Here is a 20,813-nt window from a genome sequence, read left to right on the forward strand (position 1 = left end):
GCTACATGTAGTCATCATGTTTACAAATATTCTGATGTCAGATGAGCAATTAATGTCTTAATCACTCAGCTGGGTGTAGATATTTGGCTCTAAAAAACACAAAACCTTCCAGACTGAAGGAGAACATAGGTGAAACAAGGTCTGATTTACTGTGTAACATTTCATGCATTGAATTCCCTTTTTGCTAGTACCATGGGTTTGGGGAAAGGGTCATTTCTGCCAGGTTAGCTCCCTAACAGGCTCACCACAAGGTCAAAAAATAAGCACTGGCACACAAGACAGCACAAGAATGTGCACGTGAGAGGACAGGACCGCAGAAGCAAGGCAACAGTGTCCCAGAGAGGCTGTACAATCTCTGGCCTTGGAGATGCTCGTAATTTCACTCTGCAAGCCCCAGAACAAGCTGATCTAACGCTAAAGTCCACCCTGCTTTAAAGAGGAGCCTGGACTAGGTAACTTCCAGGAGTCCCTTCTAATCTAAAACATTTACCATCAAGTCTGGCAGCACTTCAGCCAAGGGGAGCTGCACTGGTATACTAAAGACCTTTCTAATTCCACAGAATTGGATCAGTGAGCTTGGTTTAAATTCTCCATCTGTGCTGACATTTGGTAAAAGAATGATTAAAAGGAGCAATGGACACACAAAAACTTGTAGCTTTATTAGCCCTCTGTTTGTTTGTAGGCAGATCTACCATTCCTCTCATGCAGCCACTGCAGCAGGCTGTGGTTAGCTCTATAAAGATTTAATTGTGCCATGTCACCCCAGCTCAGACAGCTTGTTCACATTATCACCTCTGATGTTAGTTGAGAGGTGCTCTTTGATAACACCTGGTACTCAGAGTGAGGCCTGCTTTGAGAGACCCACATACACACTGCTCACTCCCATTTTGTTCAATGTTCAAAACTGTTGCTTACACAGCTGCTTTTAGTTATTAATGCGTGAGCAAGCTTGCTAAAGACAATAATATATTCCCAAGGCCCTAACTTCAAACTGTATTTTCATTATTTTCTACCACCAAATGAAAGACAATACTAAGGCTTGGCTAAACACCACTATAAAGTGAAGTCTAACATGCAGAAGAAAAAAAATTGTTATGACAGATTCCAGTTGTAGTTCTCAAATTTTTTTAAGCCAGGCTTAAGAAGCTCTGTTTACAGAACCACCAAAGCCTTTGCCGTTTGCTAAAAATTGTAAGGAATTCACAGCAACTATGAAAAATCAAGTCAACAGATTTTAGAATAACTTGGCCAACTTTAAAATTGACAAGATCCTTCACAGTAACTTGCTTTCCTTGCTAATCAATAATAAGATTAAAATGAAGGAAAAGTGAAGCCTGATCCATTCTGTTTTACCAGCTTCTGTAGATCCTGGCTGCCAGGCAACACAGCAAGCCATATCCTTAGGGTTAGAGTTAATTGCTATAATCACAGCCAGCAGCAATCCTGTCCAGGTGAGTCATTAGCTAGGGAAAAGAAAATTATTGAGAGTAAAAAATGGGGTAGAGAGGTTAAAACAGCATAGAAGTTCCTTAAACAAGAGGTGTACAGTGTGTTTGCTGGTTACAGGAAGAGAAACAGCAGTATCTAAAGAAAGCACAGGGCTGTAGCCAATTAGCAACTCCATGTTTTGGGTGCTCTAATAAGCCTCAGACTGCCTGAAAGGATCCTTCAACAGACAACAATGAAAGGAAGCACAAACTCCAGTACTGCTTCACCCAACACAGGAGAAGCCTCTAACACACTGGAACACTTACAGATATATTTCACCCTCATTTTACACCATGTAATTTCACCAGAGTCACTACAGTTGCCAGAATAAAAACAAAGATGGAGTCTGGTGCGGGATGTACCACTTACAAAGAGCATAATTATTTTCCAGTTAATGGCACGTGCACTGCAATATGTTTCCAGTGGATTTTCTACCTCAATTCCCATGCCAGTCTCCAGCTCACTCACAGCATGCTGCTGGAGGCCTGACATAAAAACAGTATTATAACAGAGCATGCAGGTTGCCACAGATGGTTCGAATTAACAGCAGCCTAACAAGTCATTCCACAGACAAAGAGGCAGCACATCCAGCACTGCCCACAGTGAGAACAGTGTCTCCAAACATGCCTGCCTCAAGAGACATTGCAGCACTGATGCCTACTCTCAGAATCCACAGCCATTTGGCTGAAATCCAGGAACAAGAACTACTGGACTGGACTCTCAAGGCATTGGGCAAGCAAAGCAAGCAAGCACCTGCAATCCAGCCATCCAGCAACAGTGGGATCAACTTTATGGAAAGTTATTCCTCTGCACTAGGTGCACCCAGCACCAGAAGCACTTCAAAAGACCCTCTACTGCCTACGGGGGTATGCAACAGTTTTATGAAGCCCAGCAATATGTAGTAGACTGTGGTAGGCACCACAAGATAAACAGCTTTGGGGAACTCCACCAAAATACCTACAAAAGTGGAGGCTGTTAGAGCAGCAGCATTTACTCAAGCACTTTTTAATTGTGGTTGATGAAAAATTTCAGCATTACCTTAAAAAGTTACTAGTCATGTAATAGCCAGCAGGAAAGCAGGCATTAAGTGATTAACCCATGATAACAAATGTCATTATTTCTTGGTCTTAGCTTCATCTTTCAGGAAAAAAAAAACCAACACATTTTCTCAGAAGGGAAACTCATCTCTAAGATCACTATCGAATTGTGGTAAAGTATTAGCCTGGTTTTCCATTCACTAGTGTCACAAGACAACAGTGTAGCTTGGGGTGTGCTTTCTGCCTAGTGTTCTCAGGGTCTCAACCTGAGGCTCATGAGGATTACAGATAGGATTTAAATAAATGTTTGGAATACCAATAGTGATGTTAATACTTGGATCAGAAAGGATGCAAACACGAGAGTTACAGGATGGGTTTTTTTCCTGCTTGAAAGCATCATGACAAGAGCAGTTAAAGCAATGCAATCCTCAATGAAGAGGAAGAGAATTAAAGTCTGAAAACTGGTATTTCTGCAGTTTAAGCCTTGTGAATAATGACAGTAACAAGGAATGTCTAGAGAGAGAAAACAGAGGAAACATCTGAGATATTGTGTAAACCAGTCCAAATTGCTGCTTATAAATTCTAGACATTTTCTCAAGACAAACTTTTCAAAAAGTAGAAAAATGCTTTCACATTAACATTTACTTCTCCACTGGTGAGAAAAACACTGAACAATCTATTCCAATTAAATGTTCTAACTAATGAAGTGACAAAGGGCCCCTTTCTGTTCTTTCAGATACAGTTTAATAGCATTTATATGTTGTCAAGTCTCGCATCACCCATTTGATCTCCAGCAGAGAGGCAGACAGAATAAGAAACAAACATTAACAAATACCACATGAATACAGAATGCCTAACAGCATGCCATTCACATCAGCAGACAGCCAAGGACAATTAAATTATTCATAGATATGAACTGTCCAAGGTAGGAGAAAAAGAAAGAATTAGTAAACACTCTCTTGGCAAAAAAAAAAGTCACAAAAAGACACTCAACTCCATTAGCAATTTCTTTTTTGGTTTGTTTTTTTGTTAAACTAACAGCCAGCTTCTGATACCAATCAAAGAATCAGAAGTCAAGGTCTTTCTAAAAGACTTTGTCGTAACTGGGTAATTAGTTACCGTATAGTCAACTGCCATATTCCAATCCCTTTAAGGCTGACAGCTTTGAAATGTAAAGCACAACTCCCTTCTTCCTCTCTGTTCAGAGTCAGCAGGGCCAATGCTGAGCCAGCATACAAGAACCACTACACAATGAGATAGACAACATCAGGAAGAAAGGAAAAAGCACATTAGTCATGAGCACAAGTATGTAAGAAACCTGGACTCCTTTTTAAGTAAGCAATTATTTCACCAAGTTGCTCTGTATCTCCTCAGCTGTAAAAACAGAAGCAGCAGACATTTTACTGAGACCTACATGTGTACTCTAGTCGTGGCCACATTGGTGTGAATATTTGCAACTGTGTGAAGTCCTGTGCCTTCCATGAGCATCTAAGTGCTACAAACCACTTGATTCTACTTCTAGGAGCACGAGTCTTCCCCCCTGTTGAGTGATTCAAGGTCTTTTCGTTAGGAAACTTCACTGGGGAAAGTCCCATTCCATATCACAAGAAAATATTAAAGCTTTTATTTTTTTAAATAGCCTGAGGTCAAAGTTTAAGATAGGAAGAAGCTGAGGGCTCCAACAGTCAAGCAACAATTTAAAGAGAGCTGCAGCAGCAGGGTGGAGCAGACAGCTGTGGACAGCCATCAACACCACAGCAGGGTGGTGGGACAGGACACACATCCTCACTTCAGCTGCACCCAAACTCCCTGTCAGATTTATTTACATTGCCAGTGAAGACAAACTTGGTGCTTGATAGTGTAATCTGGTAGCCAAGTTATGTGTGCGTAAATCCTCCTGTCCTGACACACAGCATTACCTTCCTGCTGCCCTGTCAGCAGACCATTTTAAATCCCTGCAGCTCAACCCCAAGGAGTTCATTTCTCAGAGCCCTGAGGTTTGATGTGTTGGCTGGAATTGAGAAGAGCAGGCAACTTATGTGGATCTTTATGTACTATATGCTGACTACCATTGGTTTTTTTTCCAGGTTGGCCATAAATTCTACCCTAATCTCACGGGATCTTTCCATCAAAGCTTAAATCACGAGTTTCCATTTCAGTGACAAGTTTTTTCTAGAAAATTGCCTCAAAGTAGTAAAAAAAATATATATGTATTGAAGAAAGGCAAAGAGCAAATCAGATTCTTTTCATGCAGTGATGTTGAGTGTTAACATGAAAAAGATGAGGCTTTACTTCAGTGCAAAAATGGATTTGTAGACTTACTGCCTTTTGAAGACAGTAATCATGACTGTTCAAAAGTGAAAAGAAAAAATCCAAGATCTTTCCCTTTTCTCTCCCAGCCACCACAACCTCTCCTAAAACAGCTGCAACAAAACAAAAAACAAGCCATGCTTATTACTTACATTATATATGCGTCTGCCCAAAGAACAGAATACATAAAACACATTTCATTTTAGGTTTCCAGAAATAAAGGACCTGTCCTTTACCCTGAAAGCCATTTTGCCCTATTTCAAAAAGCTGTATGGCTAATCAGTGAGAGTACACTGGAAGTTCTGCAGCCATTGCTGGAGAAAGCAGTGCAGAAAAAGAAAGATACACACATATGTACATAAATAGAAAAAACTCATACAAAAGCTACACTGAAGCAATGAATCCTATCCTCTCATTTCATATGGAGGTGGGTAAATAATGGCACAACAGAGATTTCATTCATGCAGAGGTCTAGGGTATGCTGGGAAGTCTCAGTCTGACTATTTGCTGCAGACGCTTGCTTAGAGGAGCCATTTATCAGTGTCACCCATGCGCATTACTGCACACTGCTTCCTCAGCAGCATGATTCCACACCAGCTTCCCACATACTACACTCTAGTCCTTGATATTTCAGGCACAGAAATAGCTCTTATCTGGGCCTTAGCAGTGTGTGCTTATTGAAATGATTCCTATTATCCAAGGAGCATGCGTTCAGAGTAGGAAAGGGACAGAATCTATTTCCTTTGCTGATAAGAAGAACAGCAAATTAAGACAAGTCACAACAGTTTTCCTTCCCCTTCTCCCCCTCCTCGTTATACCCCTGTTTACTCATTGCTTATAAACAGCTAACACAAGTAGAGCTGACTCTTGGAGATACAGGCATCTTGGATGTTTCAACTCTTGTTACACTTAAGTGGAATATTAAATAGGCAAGACAGTGGCAGACTAAGCTAGAAAGACCTAAGTAACAGGGACTGACAAAGAAGGTTGGCAATTTAAAGCCCTTCAGTCTGTAAAATGCTTCGTTTAGAGCCATCAGTGCCAGTGAATTCAGTCGTTGTGTACCCACACCTTCAGCTCTCCTCTCACACCTGAAGTCTTTTTTATTCTGCTTTTTAATTATTTGGAACAAGTACTACTAACTAGTGTGCACTTAGACTGTCCAGTATAATAATACTACAGAATTAGTAAACCTAACTATGTAAGAATTCAAATTAATCTGGAAATCAAACTTCTTTTTCCTTGAGAAACAGACACAGGGAAAGGAGAAGCCAGGCTGAATTCATAACTATTGCTGGTGCAATATGTTGAATGCAATTTGCTATGTTGAGTCAAACTGCTAGCACAACGGGTTGAGTCCCTATACTACACCAAGTCACAAATAAACAGTATAGAATATGTAGGTACTTGTGACTGGTAAAGAAGAAACAAATTAATTAGGTATAAGAAAAAAAATCTAGTTATATCCTTAGATCACAAGATCTAAACACAAGCACAAAGTGAGCTCAGCCCTTTAAAGACCTCTGGTTTCCATCACCTATTTCACCCTGCTTCCCCAGTGTGCTCTCCCATGGAAGCACTGTTCCTTCACTGCCTGGACCAAGGCATACTTCATTCCCACTTCATTTCTGTCCCCATAGCCTGTCTTCTTCCTCTCAAAGCCCCGTACTTCACCTTGCAGTGGGCCTTTCCTATTCTCACAAAACATACTGGCCAATTTGCTATAGTGCTTACCCTCACCCCTTCCAACTTCAAAAATTGTTGACAATGATGTTGAAGCCAAGCACCCAACAGCTCACTTGTCAAGAAAAGGATAAAGCAGAAGTGTGATTGAGTACCTCTAACAATTAAAGATTATTGCAATAGGGAAAGCAATTCTGAAAATATGTCCTTTTGTAATATCGGAGCTCTCATCAAGAACCAGATACCAACTGTTCATTTAAAATGAGAAAGCATTTCAATGCGCTGCCTGTCCCATCTCATATTCCTCAAACAGTCTCTTTGCAGAGACACTGCGACAATGAGTTTACAAAAACCAACTCTGCAAGATCTTGCAGAGCCTTGTTTTCATGGTAATGGAACAGTGTAGCCAAAAGCTCCTTAAGTCATTTCCTTCTCTTCCCACCCACCTCTTTCTCCCACCTCTAAATCTAAACCAAAATCCATAGAATTTTTGTCAAATCCATTATTCAAAAATGGATTTGACACACAGGAGAAAAAAAGCAAGTCTTATTAGGCATGTTAAAAGAGCAGCTCTGGATTTAGGCTTACCGCCCATGCTGCAGAACTGCTTACAAAGCCATCATTAACGGTCTTCCAGCTACCCATCATTTCCCCATGTTCAGTCTGCCCAGACAGCTTGCTATTCCTTTCTAACAAATACCATTTTAATTGCATCTCCCACTTTGTTAGCCTTCTCGACCTCCAGTAAAAGCCATCTACGGTCTAACAATCTCTTAAATCTGACACTCGCACCGACTAGCACACTTATATGCCTTCCTGCTAGGTTCACATGTATGCAGGCTTATTGTCAAGAATTTCCACTAGAAATCTAACAAGCATGAGCTGCAATGACAGCTTTAGGACTAGTGGGGAGAAGAAAGGCAGGAGGGACTGAAAAGGGAGAGGTGAATAGAAACAATATGTATGTGTATTGCAAATGCCCCTGTCACCAAAGACTTTATTGTGCCTTTCTGGTGCCAGGGCTTCTCCAGTCCCAACACCTCCCTCTGAGCAACAAATGCCAGTTGCACAGCCTCAGCCACTGTTAACTCTTCCTGTGGGAATGCTGCCAGCAATTTCAGCAATATTAACCCAGGGAATACTAACATGATTTAGAGGACTTGTTAAATTTTAATGATACCATTAGAAAAGAGGAAAACACACAAGTCACAACTCCCAGTTTGGTGCATTTGGCTGCTGAATAGGATATTAATGTTTTTCTTTGCCCGGCACTATTAAATGAGCAGTGAAACTAATAGAGAAATGAAGAGTAATGACTTCTATTCTTGCTGTTCAGCGCCTGCTTAAAGCCAAGACTGCCTTATTGCACACCAGGCTTTCTGCTGGAGTCCATCAGGTAGATGGAGTAAATGGGTAATTCTTTCAGCGTTTGGCACTTAGCAGGTCAGAGGTTCATTTAGCTAAGAGGCACAAGAAAAATAAAACTGTCCAATTGAAATAGTAGCATACAATCATTCAGGCTATCAGTTAGAAGGCAGAAGCCCACTCACCTGAATAACTTCAGCGTAATCAAGGCCAAGTTTGGCTTTGGTAAGACAGAAGTTTGCCCAAGTGACTCTGGTAGGAGTCAGGGCAAAAGCACGCAAAGGCCACGTTCTGCACCACTTCTAGCAAAAGACTCCAGAGAAACCATCTTCTGCACTGCAGGAATCTTCCATGTCTGCAAGTACGCCTGAGATAAAAGGAATGGGCAATGCCCAAAAGAACCACACAGCAGCCCACAGAAATTGAGGGGCTGTAGTCCTGAATCCTCATTTATCTTCAGTTAATTATGAGGATGAGAAAGAAAGAGGGAATGAAACACAACTTGGGAAAAGTTAATTCCACAGCTGAAACAGGTCTGTTCAGAGTTCTGCACAAAGTTGAAACCCCCCAAATACTGAATTTTCACTTTTTCTTCAGAAAAAGAAAATATTTACTGTGGTTGATGTCAAAGTCTCCTTTCATTTGCTTTTCTCCAAACATTTATGTGAGTAGAATTTTGTTCCTATGCAAGCTCATGGAGTAGAGAAGCTGTTGTAAATACTCAGGTACAAGTAAATGATCATGTCAAAGTATATGATGTAGGGGGCATGGTGAAATATACATTAGAGGCTTGTTATTAACAGAACACAGAAGATCTGCAGGACAAAACACATTTGTAAAAGAAATACATATAAAGCAAGTTCCACTTGCAGGTAATTTTTTATTCCAAATTTAAGATTTTCCTACAGACACTAGAGCTGGATGGATGCTTTACATCAGTCATACACACTTGATAGAGATATCTCTATCTCCAGCATACACGGTTCCTCTGACACACTGCACCAGCAAGCAATTCAAAGTGTTTTCCAGAGCCACACTCACATTGGCTTGCACTATTTTTTTTACTAGAAAAAAATAATTTTTAAAAAGGCATTTGACACTTTTCCTGAATCACTAAATCCATTGAATAAGATCATTGACCAACCTCTAACAAAGCAGATACCACAGGTCCTATAAGTTAAGTTCTCCTACTTACAGGGCAACAAAGTGAGCAGACTCTGCCCTACTTTGTTTAATAGGAAGGCACAACAAGTTTATACCAACACAGGATTTACATATTTGAATCTAGAAGTATTCAGTTTCTTCTGAGGAGAGGGAACTCATTATGAAAACAAAAGACTTGCAAACCAAGTCCAAATAAACACCCTATAAGTTCCCTCAGGTTTCTCAAATGTGATTTCCTTGGCAATCTTTTTGTTTGTTTGTTTTTTCCCCCCAAAAAAGACTACTGCTGAATACCATTTCAGATGAAAGCTAAGCAGAGAAAACCAGCCTGAAGAAACCTTCAGACTGAAATCTCTTTTCTTCCCTCCTAGAAAACATGGAATATTTTATAATACATAAGAAGTGCAAGATCAACCACAGGCTGTATGATTTAATAGTAAAGATTGAACAGAATAGCAGATCTTCATGACAACTAAAAGTAAACACAGCAGAAAATGAAAATAAATTTTAAGAAACACAACAATTCTGGAATGGTAAGTAGCTTATAATGGCCTAACTACACAGTATTGTTTCAAATAAAATAAATTTAATTCTGTTAGGACAACAATAGATCTAAGCTGCAACTGAACATACCAATTTCTTTAAATGGATTCAATTATACAGCTGGTATTATATTTTCCTTTACTTTCTCATTCATAAAGTAATTAAAAAATAATCCCTATGTTCTGTACTAGTTACAGCTGAGGTTACGGTTGGATGCATTTGTGCTGCTCTCATCAGTACCTTTCTCATCATTCGCATGTGCTGTTGTAATAGTGCATCTAGTCAGTCCCTGACCTTTCAATCAAAAAGATCTGAGTTTAGAAAGCAGCGCTATTGAAAATGTTTGAACTATCTATCATTTTGATAAGGACCAAGGCAGGGAGAAGCCACCACATATTCACACAGGAGAGCTGCAGGGTTGTTAACTTATGACCTTCGTAAGAAGAGAAAGAAAAGGCACTTTGGGAAGCCCCTAGGGGCCAGGATGTTTTAGCCCTACTTATCTGAAGCAGCATGTCTGACTGGTTATAGATGCTAGAAGATATTATAACTGTACCAAAAAGGTGTCTGATTATGCATTTCAATTTTCAAAACTAGCAATCTAAACACAGTTCTTAGCAGCTTAATTATGCTCAGTTATGTATTTTTTTTAAACCCTAGTTTAGTGTAAGAAAGTTGCATAGAAAACAATTGAAAATAAAACTGGTCAAGACAAGTTACTGGGGACTTGAGTTCCATAAACCTGTGAATAAGGATGCAGTCATGGTATGACCATCTAACATAACCTTGCTCCAATGACTACCCCATCTTAACAGAAACTGGTGAAACGTTGCCAAACATTCAAACATGCAAGTTGAAGCTTCCAAAGAAAAGCAGCAGGACTGCAGCAGGCTGCTTGCAATTATTACTTTACCACTGATTTCTAGAAAAGCAATACCTTAATTAAATTATTGCTACTTCCATCAGTGTCACAGTGCAACCAAAATTTGGTCCAACAATCAGAGAGATTGTGGAAAACACTTCTAGAACTTTCCACACTTGGGATACTACTTTGTTTATCAGGGTACTATTACATACTACAGCTTGCTTTATTCAAAGTAACCATGCAATCTGCTTTTCTGCCATCAGGGATAGTTCTTGGATTGCAGCTTCAACAACAAATAACATGGACTAGGAAATATTTATCCTGTGGCAGGCCCACATGCTTGTATTCCTCCGGTTTTATTAACATCCATGCCTCTCAAGCTGCAGCATGACACATTGCTAAGATCTAAATTAGCAACTTAAGACATCTCTCATGCCTTTGACATGCAGACCATGTCACAAAATGCAGCAGTTCCTACTACATCATTATGTAGAGCATGACAGTCAAGTTTATTGCCATGGTAGCCTGCAAGTTCAGTGCTTAGAAGCACCCCAGTTATATGATGTCAAAGGCTATGTGCTGCTGATGTGGCAAAACTGCAAAGATCTTTCAACCCTACATACACAGCACTGCAGCATTCTAATAACCTGCTGACACAGGCACGAATCCCATTACAGGCCAATGGCCCATACTGGTAACACATGACACTTTCTAATACTGCCTGGAAGATTCAGCACAGACTACCTTTCTTCCTCCTCCCCTTCCAAAACTATAAGCCAAAATGTTATGCCCATTATACAAGATTGCTACAGATGTTGCAACATTTACTTCTAGGAAAATAAGACTGTCTAAAGAGACAAGATTATTTTAGAGATTGGTGCAGCATTCATGGCAAGTACAAAGCACCTTGAAGGAAATTTGTCACCTAATAATAGCCCAGCATGAAGAGGCCAGCTACAGACTACACATTGACTCTGTATTTCTGAACACAACGTTTTCAGATGCACAGCCAAGTCTCTGGAAAAAAAAGCAAAAAACCACAACACCACACACAACCACAATTTCATCACAATTTTGCTCCTCCCTAGAGATTTTATTCCCACCACCACCCCCAACAGCTCTGCCTATGGTCTCCTAAAAGCATTTGCTGTTCTGATAGGAAAAACACCATAGTTTCAATTAACTAAATATAGTCATAGGCCTGTTCCTAATTTCCAGGGCACTCAACAATGGCAAGCCTTTTTGATCACATGAAGAAAGCTGCAGAGCTAACAGACTGACAGCTTTGCAAAAAAGCAGCCTTTAATATACAGTATCTTCACCCTTACCTCAAAAACCTTTGCAAGCTTGAAAGAAATATTTATATCATTTCACATATTGACACTCTGGATTGCAGCAGCATGACAGCAAGACGTCCAGCTGCTCCAAGAAAAGAGTTTACATTAATTCATCAGAGGTGAAGGCATATCCATTTGTCTCCTCTGGACCTCTGTAAGCAGCTGTAATTCCAGGGCAAATGAAGTAGCTTGTGGTTTCCCAACTTGCCATGAAACAAAATTGTAAGATGATTTGCAGATGAGTTATGCTAAATGTTTGGTGTTGTGACCTGTGATGCAACACAAAAGAATGATTGTTGTTGCCTAAACTTTAATGGAGTTAATCCTTCCAAATGCTGACAAATTACTGCCTCAGGCCATTTAAAATCACATTTCTAATGCAATAATCCTATCTGCATTACAATGAGTTGGGTTGAAATGATTAGGTGCCCCAGATTTTTGCACAGTGAATTAAGTCACCATACAGACTGACCGTGCTTGTTCACAAATTAAAGGTCTGGAGACAGAAATGAAATTCCATTATTGTGCCACTTGCTAGGTTTTGGGGAAAGGTTCATTACTGTCGTGTCTCTACTGGGAACGTTTCTAAAGTAGCTACAAGCTAACAGGAACCTATTTATTAGATCAGCTTCAGGGTTTTCTTCATTATTAATAATTATTAGTCAAGTCTTTGACTACTAAATACCTTTGAAATAGAAAAAGTTGAATTCAATCATACACAAGCAAAAAATGAGAGAGAGTGTCAGTAAATTTGTGAAAAAGGAAACCAAAACTGTACCCTGAATACAAGTCCTTGCCTTACTCCTTCACAGACACACTGTGCTAAACCAGAATTTACCCAATTCTTAGAGGCACAGACTTTTTACCGAGGGGAAAGTACAGCATATAAATCACCTAACAACATCAGTGCTATGCATCTCTAGCATTTAAAATAGCATCCTTACTTCCTGACCCAATCATAACATGCCCAAGCAGATATTCATGTCTACGCATTCGAATTACCTCTTGGCTTTAAGCCTCTATTCAGGATTTTTTGGAATCACATACTAACAAATCTATAATCACCAGCTTGAGACTTTTCTTATTAGTGTTCAATCAATTATTTACACACAATATAATTTGATACACAAATATAGCAACTCTTCAGTTAAACAATGATTTATTTATTTTTTGTTTGTCAGATGCCTGCAAGGCTAGTGTTCCGGTGAAGACAGAGGATATCACAGGTTTGAACCCAAGGCAACTAGATTTCACACAAATTCTGATAAATAGGGAGTATCATGCCATAAACCTCTATGCTACACTTCTGAAAACATAGCCTAAGAAAAAGCTTAAAATTAAAAAAAAATATTAGTCATTTTTGAGACAATCCTTATCATTGTACAAATGCTTTGACATTGTAGCAAAAAACCCACAAACAATGGCCAATGGCTCTAAGATCCTTTCAGTTACAAACTGCAATGTGCAGCTAAAACAACCACTTGTGCTAGTCATTTCCCACAGGCGTGCTTCGCATGGGGGTTACAATAAGATTTCGTTCTCGTAAAACATAACCCCTTGCATGCAGATAATTGCTGTACATCATTAAGTCACATCTGTATCACAAGAGGGGAAGAAGAAGAAACAAGCATCTAGCATTTTTCTTTTTGCAGCTGGCAGGGAACCTAGCATTTTAAAATGGGTAAACTAAAGTAGCGCAACTATAATTATATATTCCTCACCTTTGTGCCTCACCAAAAAGAAAAAAAATCCCAAATTTTCATCCTGTTGATATATTAGGAGAGAATGGTTCCATTTAAAACTGAAAGCTCAACACTAACAATGAGCTACTCAGAAGCAGTTTGCTCTAGGTTAAGTGTGGGGTTTTCTGTATCAAATGAAAAGCTTCAGTACATAGCTTCATGGATAAAGCCTGGTCTGTTTATGCAGCAATTAAGTATACTATTATACTTTGCAGATATACACAAACCTTTACATGACTACACACTGTAGAAAATGTCAATGTAGGTTCACATTCGGATACGTTATTGCTGATTCCAGTATCTGCTACTAGATACGTGTCAACACACAGATAGCCTCATATTCTGCTTATTCTGCAATACACAATACCCAGGGTTATATACATTTCAAAATACAGTATAAGTGTGAAACAGGTGGCACAGACTATATTTCATAGAATCACAGCATCAGTCATAGAATCATCTAGGCTGGGACTTTTAATATCATCCAGTCCAACCATCAACCTAACTCTGATAAAAAAAACCACACAAAAGAAAACCATACAAAAAAACCCCCACATTACTAAACTATGTCTCTAAGTGCTATGCCAGCCCATCGTTTGCAAATCTTCAGGGATGGTTCCTCAACCTCTTCCCTGGGCAGCCCATTCCAATGCTTAACAACCCTTTCAGTGTAAAAATGTTTCCTAATATCTAAGCTGAACCTCCCCTGGCGCAACTTGAGGCCATTTCCTCTTGTCCTACCGCCTGTGACTTGGGAGAAGAGACCAATCCCCACTTCTCTACAACCTCATCTCAGGAGGCATTTTTAATGCTAATGAAATTTCTAGACTGTCTTCAACAGCACCAACAAAAATCATCATGCAAGTCAGCTAGATCCAGCTGACTAGGAAATGACTGATACACTTTAAACAGTCCATTTCATTGCTCTAATAAAGGTGTATTGCCAATTAGCCATTGTCTTACCGGGCACTACAGTCTTGAATTGTAAGATGCTTTGCAAGTTCCAAGGAAATACCCAGAACTGGGAATGTGATCTGCTCCTTCTTGCACCGAGCTCAGTGGCAGGATCAATTCTAGCCCCACACCTCAATCCAATTCCCATAGCAATAATCAAGAGCAGACTTCACAGGACCTTGAAAAATGCCAGCTACATTAACACAGCATGGGAGACTCCAGTCTCAGTCCAGACTGAAGTAAGATTTTTCCCCCGGGCGCATGACAGGTTTCCACATTCTTGCAAGAAACCCTGTATGTCTCACCCTCAGAGGTCCTGCTTTCCCCTAGGCAGACACTGATCAGGCTGCCCAGTGGGTGCCAGAGACAACAAACTTGCAAGACCAGCACAACAACCCTGACCCAAAGAAGTCAATGGCACTACCCATGATATTTGTATCCTGTATCACCTCACTGTGCTCAGCAGCATCTGCTCAGGACAGAAATCACAAGCCCAGGAAGTTCTTAACAGTTGTAAGCAAGCCAGAAAGCATGAGAAAAAAGGGATGCTCCTGTAAATAGCCACAGCCAGGTAGCATCCATCTGCAGAAGAGAACTATGCACCAAAGGCTGGAGCACCTCAAAAGGATTGAGCCTACAAGTACTATTAAGCATAGCAAATAAGGCAGAGGGTCACCGTAGCGCAGAGACCACCTAAGCGCACACACTGGATAGCAATGGTTTTGTAAAAGGCACTCCTACAGAACTGGAAGGCTTGGAAAGGAGATGCAAGAATAAAAGAAGAACATAGGTAAGGGGGCTAAAAACTGAGAAGTAAAGCTTACTACTGACACCAACAAAGATTGGCCTGTGCAAGACCATCAGAACAGAACACGAACAACAGAACAGAGCAAATAACAGTGGTAACACAAGGGTAACATGTCAGGAGAGCTAACATAAGCAACAACTGCCACTATTACAATAAGAGAAACCTATACAAATCTTTACGTGCAAGATCTGTCAATTTCTGTTTAACACTCTGTGAAGGATACAAAGCCTTGATGCTTATGTTTATCTTCCCTCCACCCCCAATTTCAGTTATTCGGATGGCTCCTGTATCTGTATCATTAGTAATTTCCCACCTATACCCACAGCTAGTGATCACTATTAAATCACACAGCCTGAAATTTGTGGGGATTTTGGTACAGGGCCACTTCCCAGGGAATCAACCATGTATTCATATGGTTAAATTGTGTATTTATTTTGGTAGTTCCACCTTTCCCTTTTAATGAATAATTCCGTTAAACCAGCTCTTAAGACAAGGTAACAACCAGCCCTTGAGCCTTTTGTTCAAGAAAGCACCAACTCCCTCTCAAACTGCACATAAATAAATAATGGAGAGTACAACACAACAGTAATACCAAGGACCCTTTCTCAGCAGTCAGCTCTTTTCCATGATACCTCTTTATTGTAACCACTAATGAAAACTTTGAAGTGGAAGAGTAAATATTATCATTTGATAGTACCTGGACCCAACAGGGCAAACAAAATTGCATTGTATTACATTCTGGGAGCTTTAGACCCATTCACAATACAACGTTCACAGGGTTGCTATGGAGGAGCCCAGTGCTTACTATTTTGGTAGCACGGGGTCAGCCAAGGGCTGCTGGTCACTCTTTTAGGGCTGTTAGCCTTAGTCATTATATGCACAACAAACAGGGAAAACAAACAAAAAAAAAAGCTAAACAAGACAAAACCAAGGAATTTCAGAGTATGCCTTTGGAGGTACCAGATTACCCAACAGAGACAAAAAGCAGAGTTCCAACTCTACCCATGATCAGTCAGCTCTCAAAACCTGAGGCCAGATTTCAGAAATGCTTTCACACTTTTTAGGCACAGGATTATTCAACCCACTACTCAGGATCCAGCAGCTTTGAGTACTTTTAAGTTTTACTATTAAAAAAATAATTCTCTGTAAGAGAAAAGCATTAGTAGGTTGTCCTTTTATTAATGACACCCCAGAGAGTATAATGACACCCCAGTTCAATGCCATGGTCTGCCACAGCCTCCCTGGGTGACCTTTGGGCTCACAGAGCATTTCAATGTCTCGTCTGAACCTGGAGCTGCAGAAGGGTCTCTGCTGCACCTGGCCCTGCAATGAAGTACAATCGGTGTGCATCAGACCATACACATCTTACCACTAAGTTGGCTGCCAAGTCTCAGAATATTTTGTAAATTCATCCCACAAGGATCAAAGACAGCAGAAGGAGAAGGGACCAATGACTCCCGTGTGGCATTCCCACCCTTGTTTGCCCCTCACTAGAAACAGGAGTAAGTACACAGGAAATAACACCACAAAATCAGCATCAAGGCAATGAAGGAGGGGGGCAAGGAGTGAGCTGGAGGGACTGTCACAGAGGACCCCTCGAAGCCTGGCAGTTCCCCAGGAAGCAGGAGGAGGGGATGGGAATAGCGAACGCGACCAAGCAGGAGAGAACCCAAATGTATCCCAAACCCCTCCGGGGTGACAGCGGCAGAGGGGAGCCCAGGCGGCCGGCAGCCCCAGCGGGGAGCCGTCCCGCAGCCCCACCGGCCGTGGGGGGCCGGTCCCAGGTGCCTGCGGCCCCGCAGCGCCAGCGGGCACACGGATCCCCCCGCTCCGCCCCGGCCCCGCTCACCTTGCTGCTGACGGGCCCGGGGATGAGGAGCTTCATGGCCTGCCTCTTCAGCTCCGCCAGGCGGGCGCTGCAGTGCTCGCACCACACGCCGCGGTCCGAGCCCGGCGAGGAGCCGCCGCCGCTGCCGGAGCCCGGAGAGCCGGTGCCGAAGCCCGGCGAGCCGCCCAGAGAGCCGGGGGAGCTGGTGCCGATGCCGGGCGAGGCGGGTCCCGGCGAGCCGGTGAAGGAGCCCGGGGAAGAGGTGCCGGAGCCGGGGGACGGGGTGCCGGAGGAGCCCAGGGCAGAGCCCGCTCCCTCCGGGGCCGGGCGGCTCCCTGCCCGGGACTCCTCGTACGCCTTCCGGTACCAGCTCTCGGGGGAGAAGGGGGCGGCGGGCTTGGTGGGGGAGCAGGGGTCGGTCACCTGGAGCGGGAGAAGGAGCAGCGGGTCAGACGGGGGGGCCCGGCGGCGCCGGCAAGTTTCGCTCGGACGCTCCGCGCCCGCGGCCGCCCCCGCGCCTCGCCCGCCCCTGCGGGACGCCCAGAGCCGCCGCGCACCGGGTACGTCGAACGAGGCCGGGGGGCGATAACCGGCGGCGCCGGTAACCGGCGGGCGAGGGGCCGCGGGAGCCCCGGCGCGCGCGGCCCCCCGCGGCCCCCCCCCCCCCCCCACCCGCCGTGACCTCAGCGCGCGCACCGGGCGCGCGGCCCTCACGTGACGCAGGTAACGGTCCCCCGCCCCGGCGCTCCCTCAGCGCGGCCTGTGCCCCGGGCGGCGGTGCTGGTGCCGCTGTCTACGGACGGGCCGGAGCCTCCCCGCCCCCGCAGGTCTGTCAGCGCCGGCGAAGGGCGGGGGACGGCGGTGGCTGGAGGAGCCGCCGCCGCTGCCGGAGCCCGGAGAGCCGGTGCCGAAGCCCGGCGAGCCGCCCAGAGAGCCGGGGGAGCTGGTGCCGATGCCGGGCGAGGCGGGTCCCGGCGAGCCGGTGAAGGAGCCCGGGGAAGAGGGGCCGGAGCCGGGGGACGGGGTGCCGGAGGAGCCCAGGGCAGAGCCCGCTCCCTCCGGGGCCGGGCGGCTCCCTGCCCGGGACTCCTCGTACGCCTTCCGGTACCAGCTCTCGGGGGAGAAGGGGGCGGCGGGCTTGGTGGGGGAGCAGGGGTCGGTCACCTGGAGCGGGAGAAGGAGCAGCGGGTCAGACGGGGGGGCCCGGCGGCGCCGGCAAGTTTCGCTCGGACGCTCCGCGCCCGCGGCCGCCCCCGCGCCTCGCCCGCCCCTGCGGGACGCCCAGAGCCGCCGCGCACCGGGTACGTCGAACGAGGCCGGGGGGCGATAACCGGCGGCGCCGGTAACCGGCGGGCGAGGGGCCGCGGGAGCCCCGGCGCGGCTCTCCGAGCCGCCCCTCCTCCGACAACTTACCCCGTATTTTCTGCTCCGCGCCGTGACGGCAATCCGGTCCTTATTTCCAGCCACGGAATTCATGGTGGCTTCGCGGCGCGGCGGGAGGATTTCCTACAGGTTTCCCAGTCCGCATCCGAAGGGAACAGCCGGTCCCGGGAAGTCCCCCGGGGAGCGGGCGGGCTGCTCCCCCTGCCCGTCGCAGCCTCCGCCGCCTCCGACGGGATCGCTCGGCCCCGAAATGCCCTCAGTTCTCCTGAAAACGCTTGGGGATGGGGTTTTCTCCCGGTCGGTTTTTCCTCATTGTCTTCCCTCTCATTCCTTTACACCCCGTGTTTTCACAGAAACAGCACCATTCAGAGCAGGAGCGTTCCCCCCGCCCGCAGCTCTCCTCCGCAGGCGCGGCGAAGCATCCAAGGGAGCTTTAGGAAGGTGGAAAAGGGAGCGGGAGCCGCGCTCGCCCAAGCAGAGGCGCTTTCTGCCTCCGCTACAGCGGCAACTTGTTTCCTTCACCAAGGTTTGTAACTGAGTTAAAAGAAAGCCTCCAAAAATATCGGGATCCAGGCTCTGGGAGGAGCCTCTGCGTCCCTTACAGCCAATATCCTCCTGCCCATTTGTGCCTGACAGTTTCGCAAGGGGAGAAAAGGAGGGAAGGGAAAGGCAGGCAGACCCGGGCTGCGGAGCCCCGTGCGCTCCCGGGGCCGGTGGCTGCTAGCGGGCTGCCACAGCCTCCCCGCAGCTCGGCGCCCTGCCTCCCCTGCCAGGAGGGTCCATTTTATTTTGCAGTATTTCTTGATTGACATCTGTGATTCCTCCCCCCCCCCCTTCTTTTCTTGGAAAGGGCGGGGGGTGGTTGGGGGGGGGAAGAGAACCTTGTTGCTTCCACCGCGGTTATTGGTTAGGGACCTCTATTCAGGGCTTTAATGAACGTGATTTCACAGGTGTTCCCAATCCTCCCTAAACAACTAAGAAAGAAAAGCGAGCCGTATTTACGACAGTCACTGGCATTTATTTTCTGTTGTAATTTTACATGTATTAATCTAACTTGCAGTCAAGGGCATAATAAATTGATCTCTTAACAATGAATTCCACAGACTTGGGTCTGGATTCACGTTTCCCTTCTATTTATGATTTCTTTTTGCACATTATGTGTATCTGGTTACAGATCCTTTTTTATTTCAAATCCTGCAGATAGCACAATCATCTCTAATAAATCTTCCTCCTCAAAACAAGTTGCTGATTTTCTCAGAAATGGATGCAATGGAGAGCTAAATGCCAGTTCCCCCTACGGGGCCATAACACGGATGGGTTGATGCAATTGGGAAGGCAGAACACACAGGGGACTGGCATCCACCTTTCCACCCACCTATTGTTACGTCCATATATCCATGCATCCTTCCAGCATCCCTAACGTGCCTGGGCTGTAACAGCCTTTGGGAAACAAAACCAGCCCACTCCCACTGCACCACTGAGCGAGGAATCTCCCGGTGCCTTTCTGCTCTCACAGACACTCTGCCGGTGGTAAAGGTGTGTAAGATGCTCTGCTGCCTTTTAACTTCACTGGGCTATCACCCTTAGAGCGGAGTAGCCATTCCTGTTCTGGTTAAGAAAGCTTTTAACCTAAAGTGATGCCACCCGAGGCTGCATCAGAAGTGCCTTATGCATTTGCACAGGTGCTTCCAAAAAGCTTGGCCAAGCGGGCAAACAAAGGAGATGCAGCCTTGCCCGAACTGCATGTGAGGGGGTTTCACACAAATCCTCGGGCAGAAATCCCCTGTTTTGTTCGGTAGAGAGACGTGATAGGTGTGACAAGGTAACGCGGGGAGAAGCGCTGCGGCAGTCCGGAGCGAGCCATACTCTGCAGGCCCCCAGGCACGGAGCGCGGGCAGCCACGCGCCCTTGACACCACGCTGTGTAACTTCTCATTTTCCGTTTTTTCTCAGCGATTCTGGTGGCGACCTGGCTGGTTTGCTCGGTGTTTCCAGCAGACCTTTCGTTACCCAGCTGCCAGCAACACCCACCGCCCCGCATCCGCCCCGCCGGCGGGCACCGTCCTGTGCCGGGCGCCGTGCCCGCCTCGGGGGGAGGGCGGCTCTCCCGGGGGAGTGTGTGTGTGTGTAAGGGGCAGCAGCTCGGCGAGCTCCCGAACAGCGGCGGCGCGAGCGACACGGGTGACCGTTAAACCGCCCATTTAACGGCACACCTGGGCGCGTGCCGGGGGCAGGAGGGGGGTAAAGCCGCGTGACCCGCAGGGGGCGGTGGCGGGCGCGGCCGGGCGGGGCGCCTCGCGTCGCTCG

General features: G+C 45.1%; 1 protein-coding gene across 1 annotated transcript in view; it reads right to left on the minus strand.

Moving 5' to 3' along the window:
- The window catches only part of KIF26B (kinesin family member 26B), a 293,196-nt gene extending 274,596 nt beyond the window's left edge, over positions 1-18,600 (minus strand). The window contains exons 1-2 of the mRNA XM_014951158.1: positions 18,538-18,600; positions 17,146-17,547 (exon numbers count right to left, since the gene is read on the minus strand). Coding sequence (XP_014806644.1) covers positions 17,146-17,547; positions 18,538-18,600 — 465 coding nt within the window. The remainder of the gene's footprint in view (positions 1-17,145; positions 17,548-18,537) is intronic.
- Positions 18,601-20,813: the final 2,213 nt, after the last annotated feature.

Source organism: Calidris pugnax, unplaced genomic scaffold (assembly GCF_001431845.1).
Source record: "Calidris pugnax isolate Ruff unplaced genomic scaffold, ASM143184v1 scaffold24, whole genome shotgun sequence".
Taxonomy (NCBI): domain Eukaryota; kingdom Metazoa; phylum Chordata; class Aves; order Charadriiformes; family Scolopacidae; genus Calidris; species Calidris pugnax.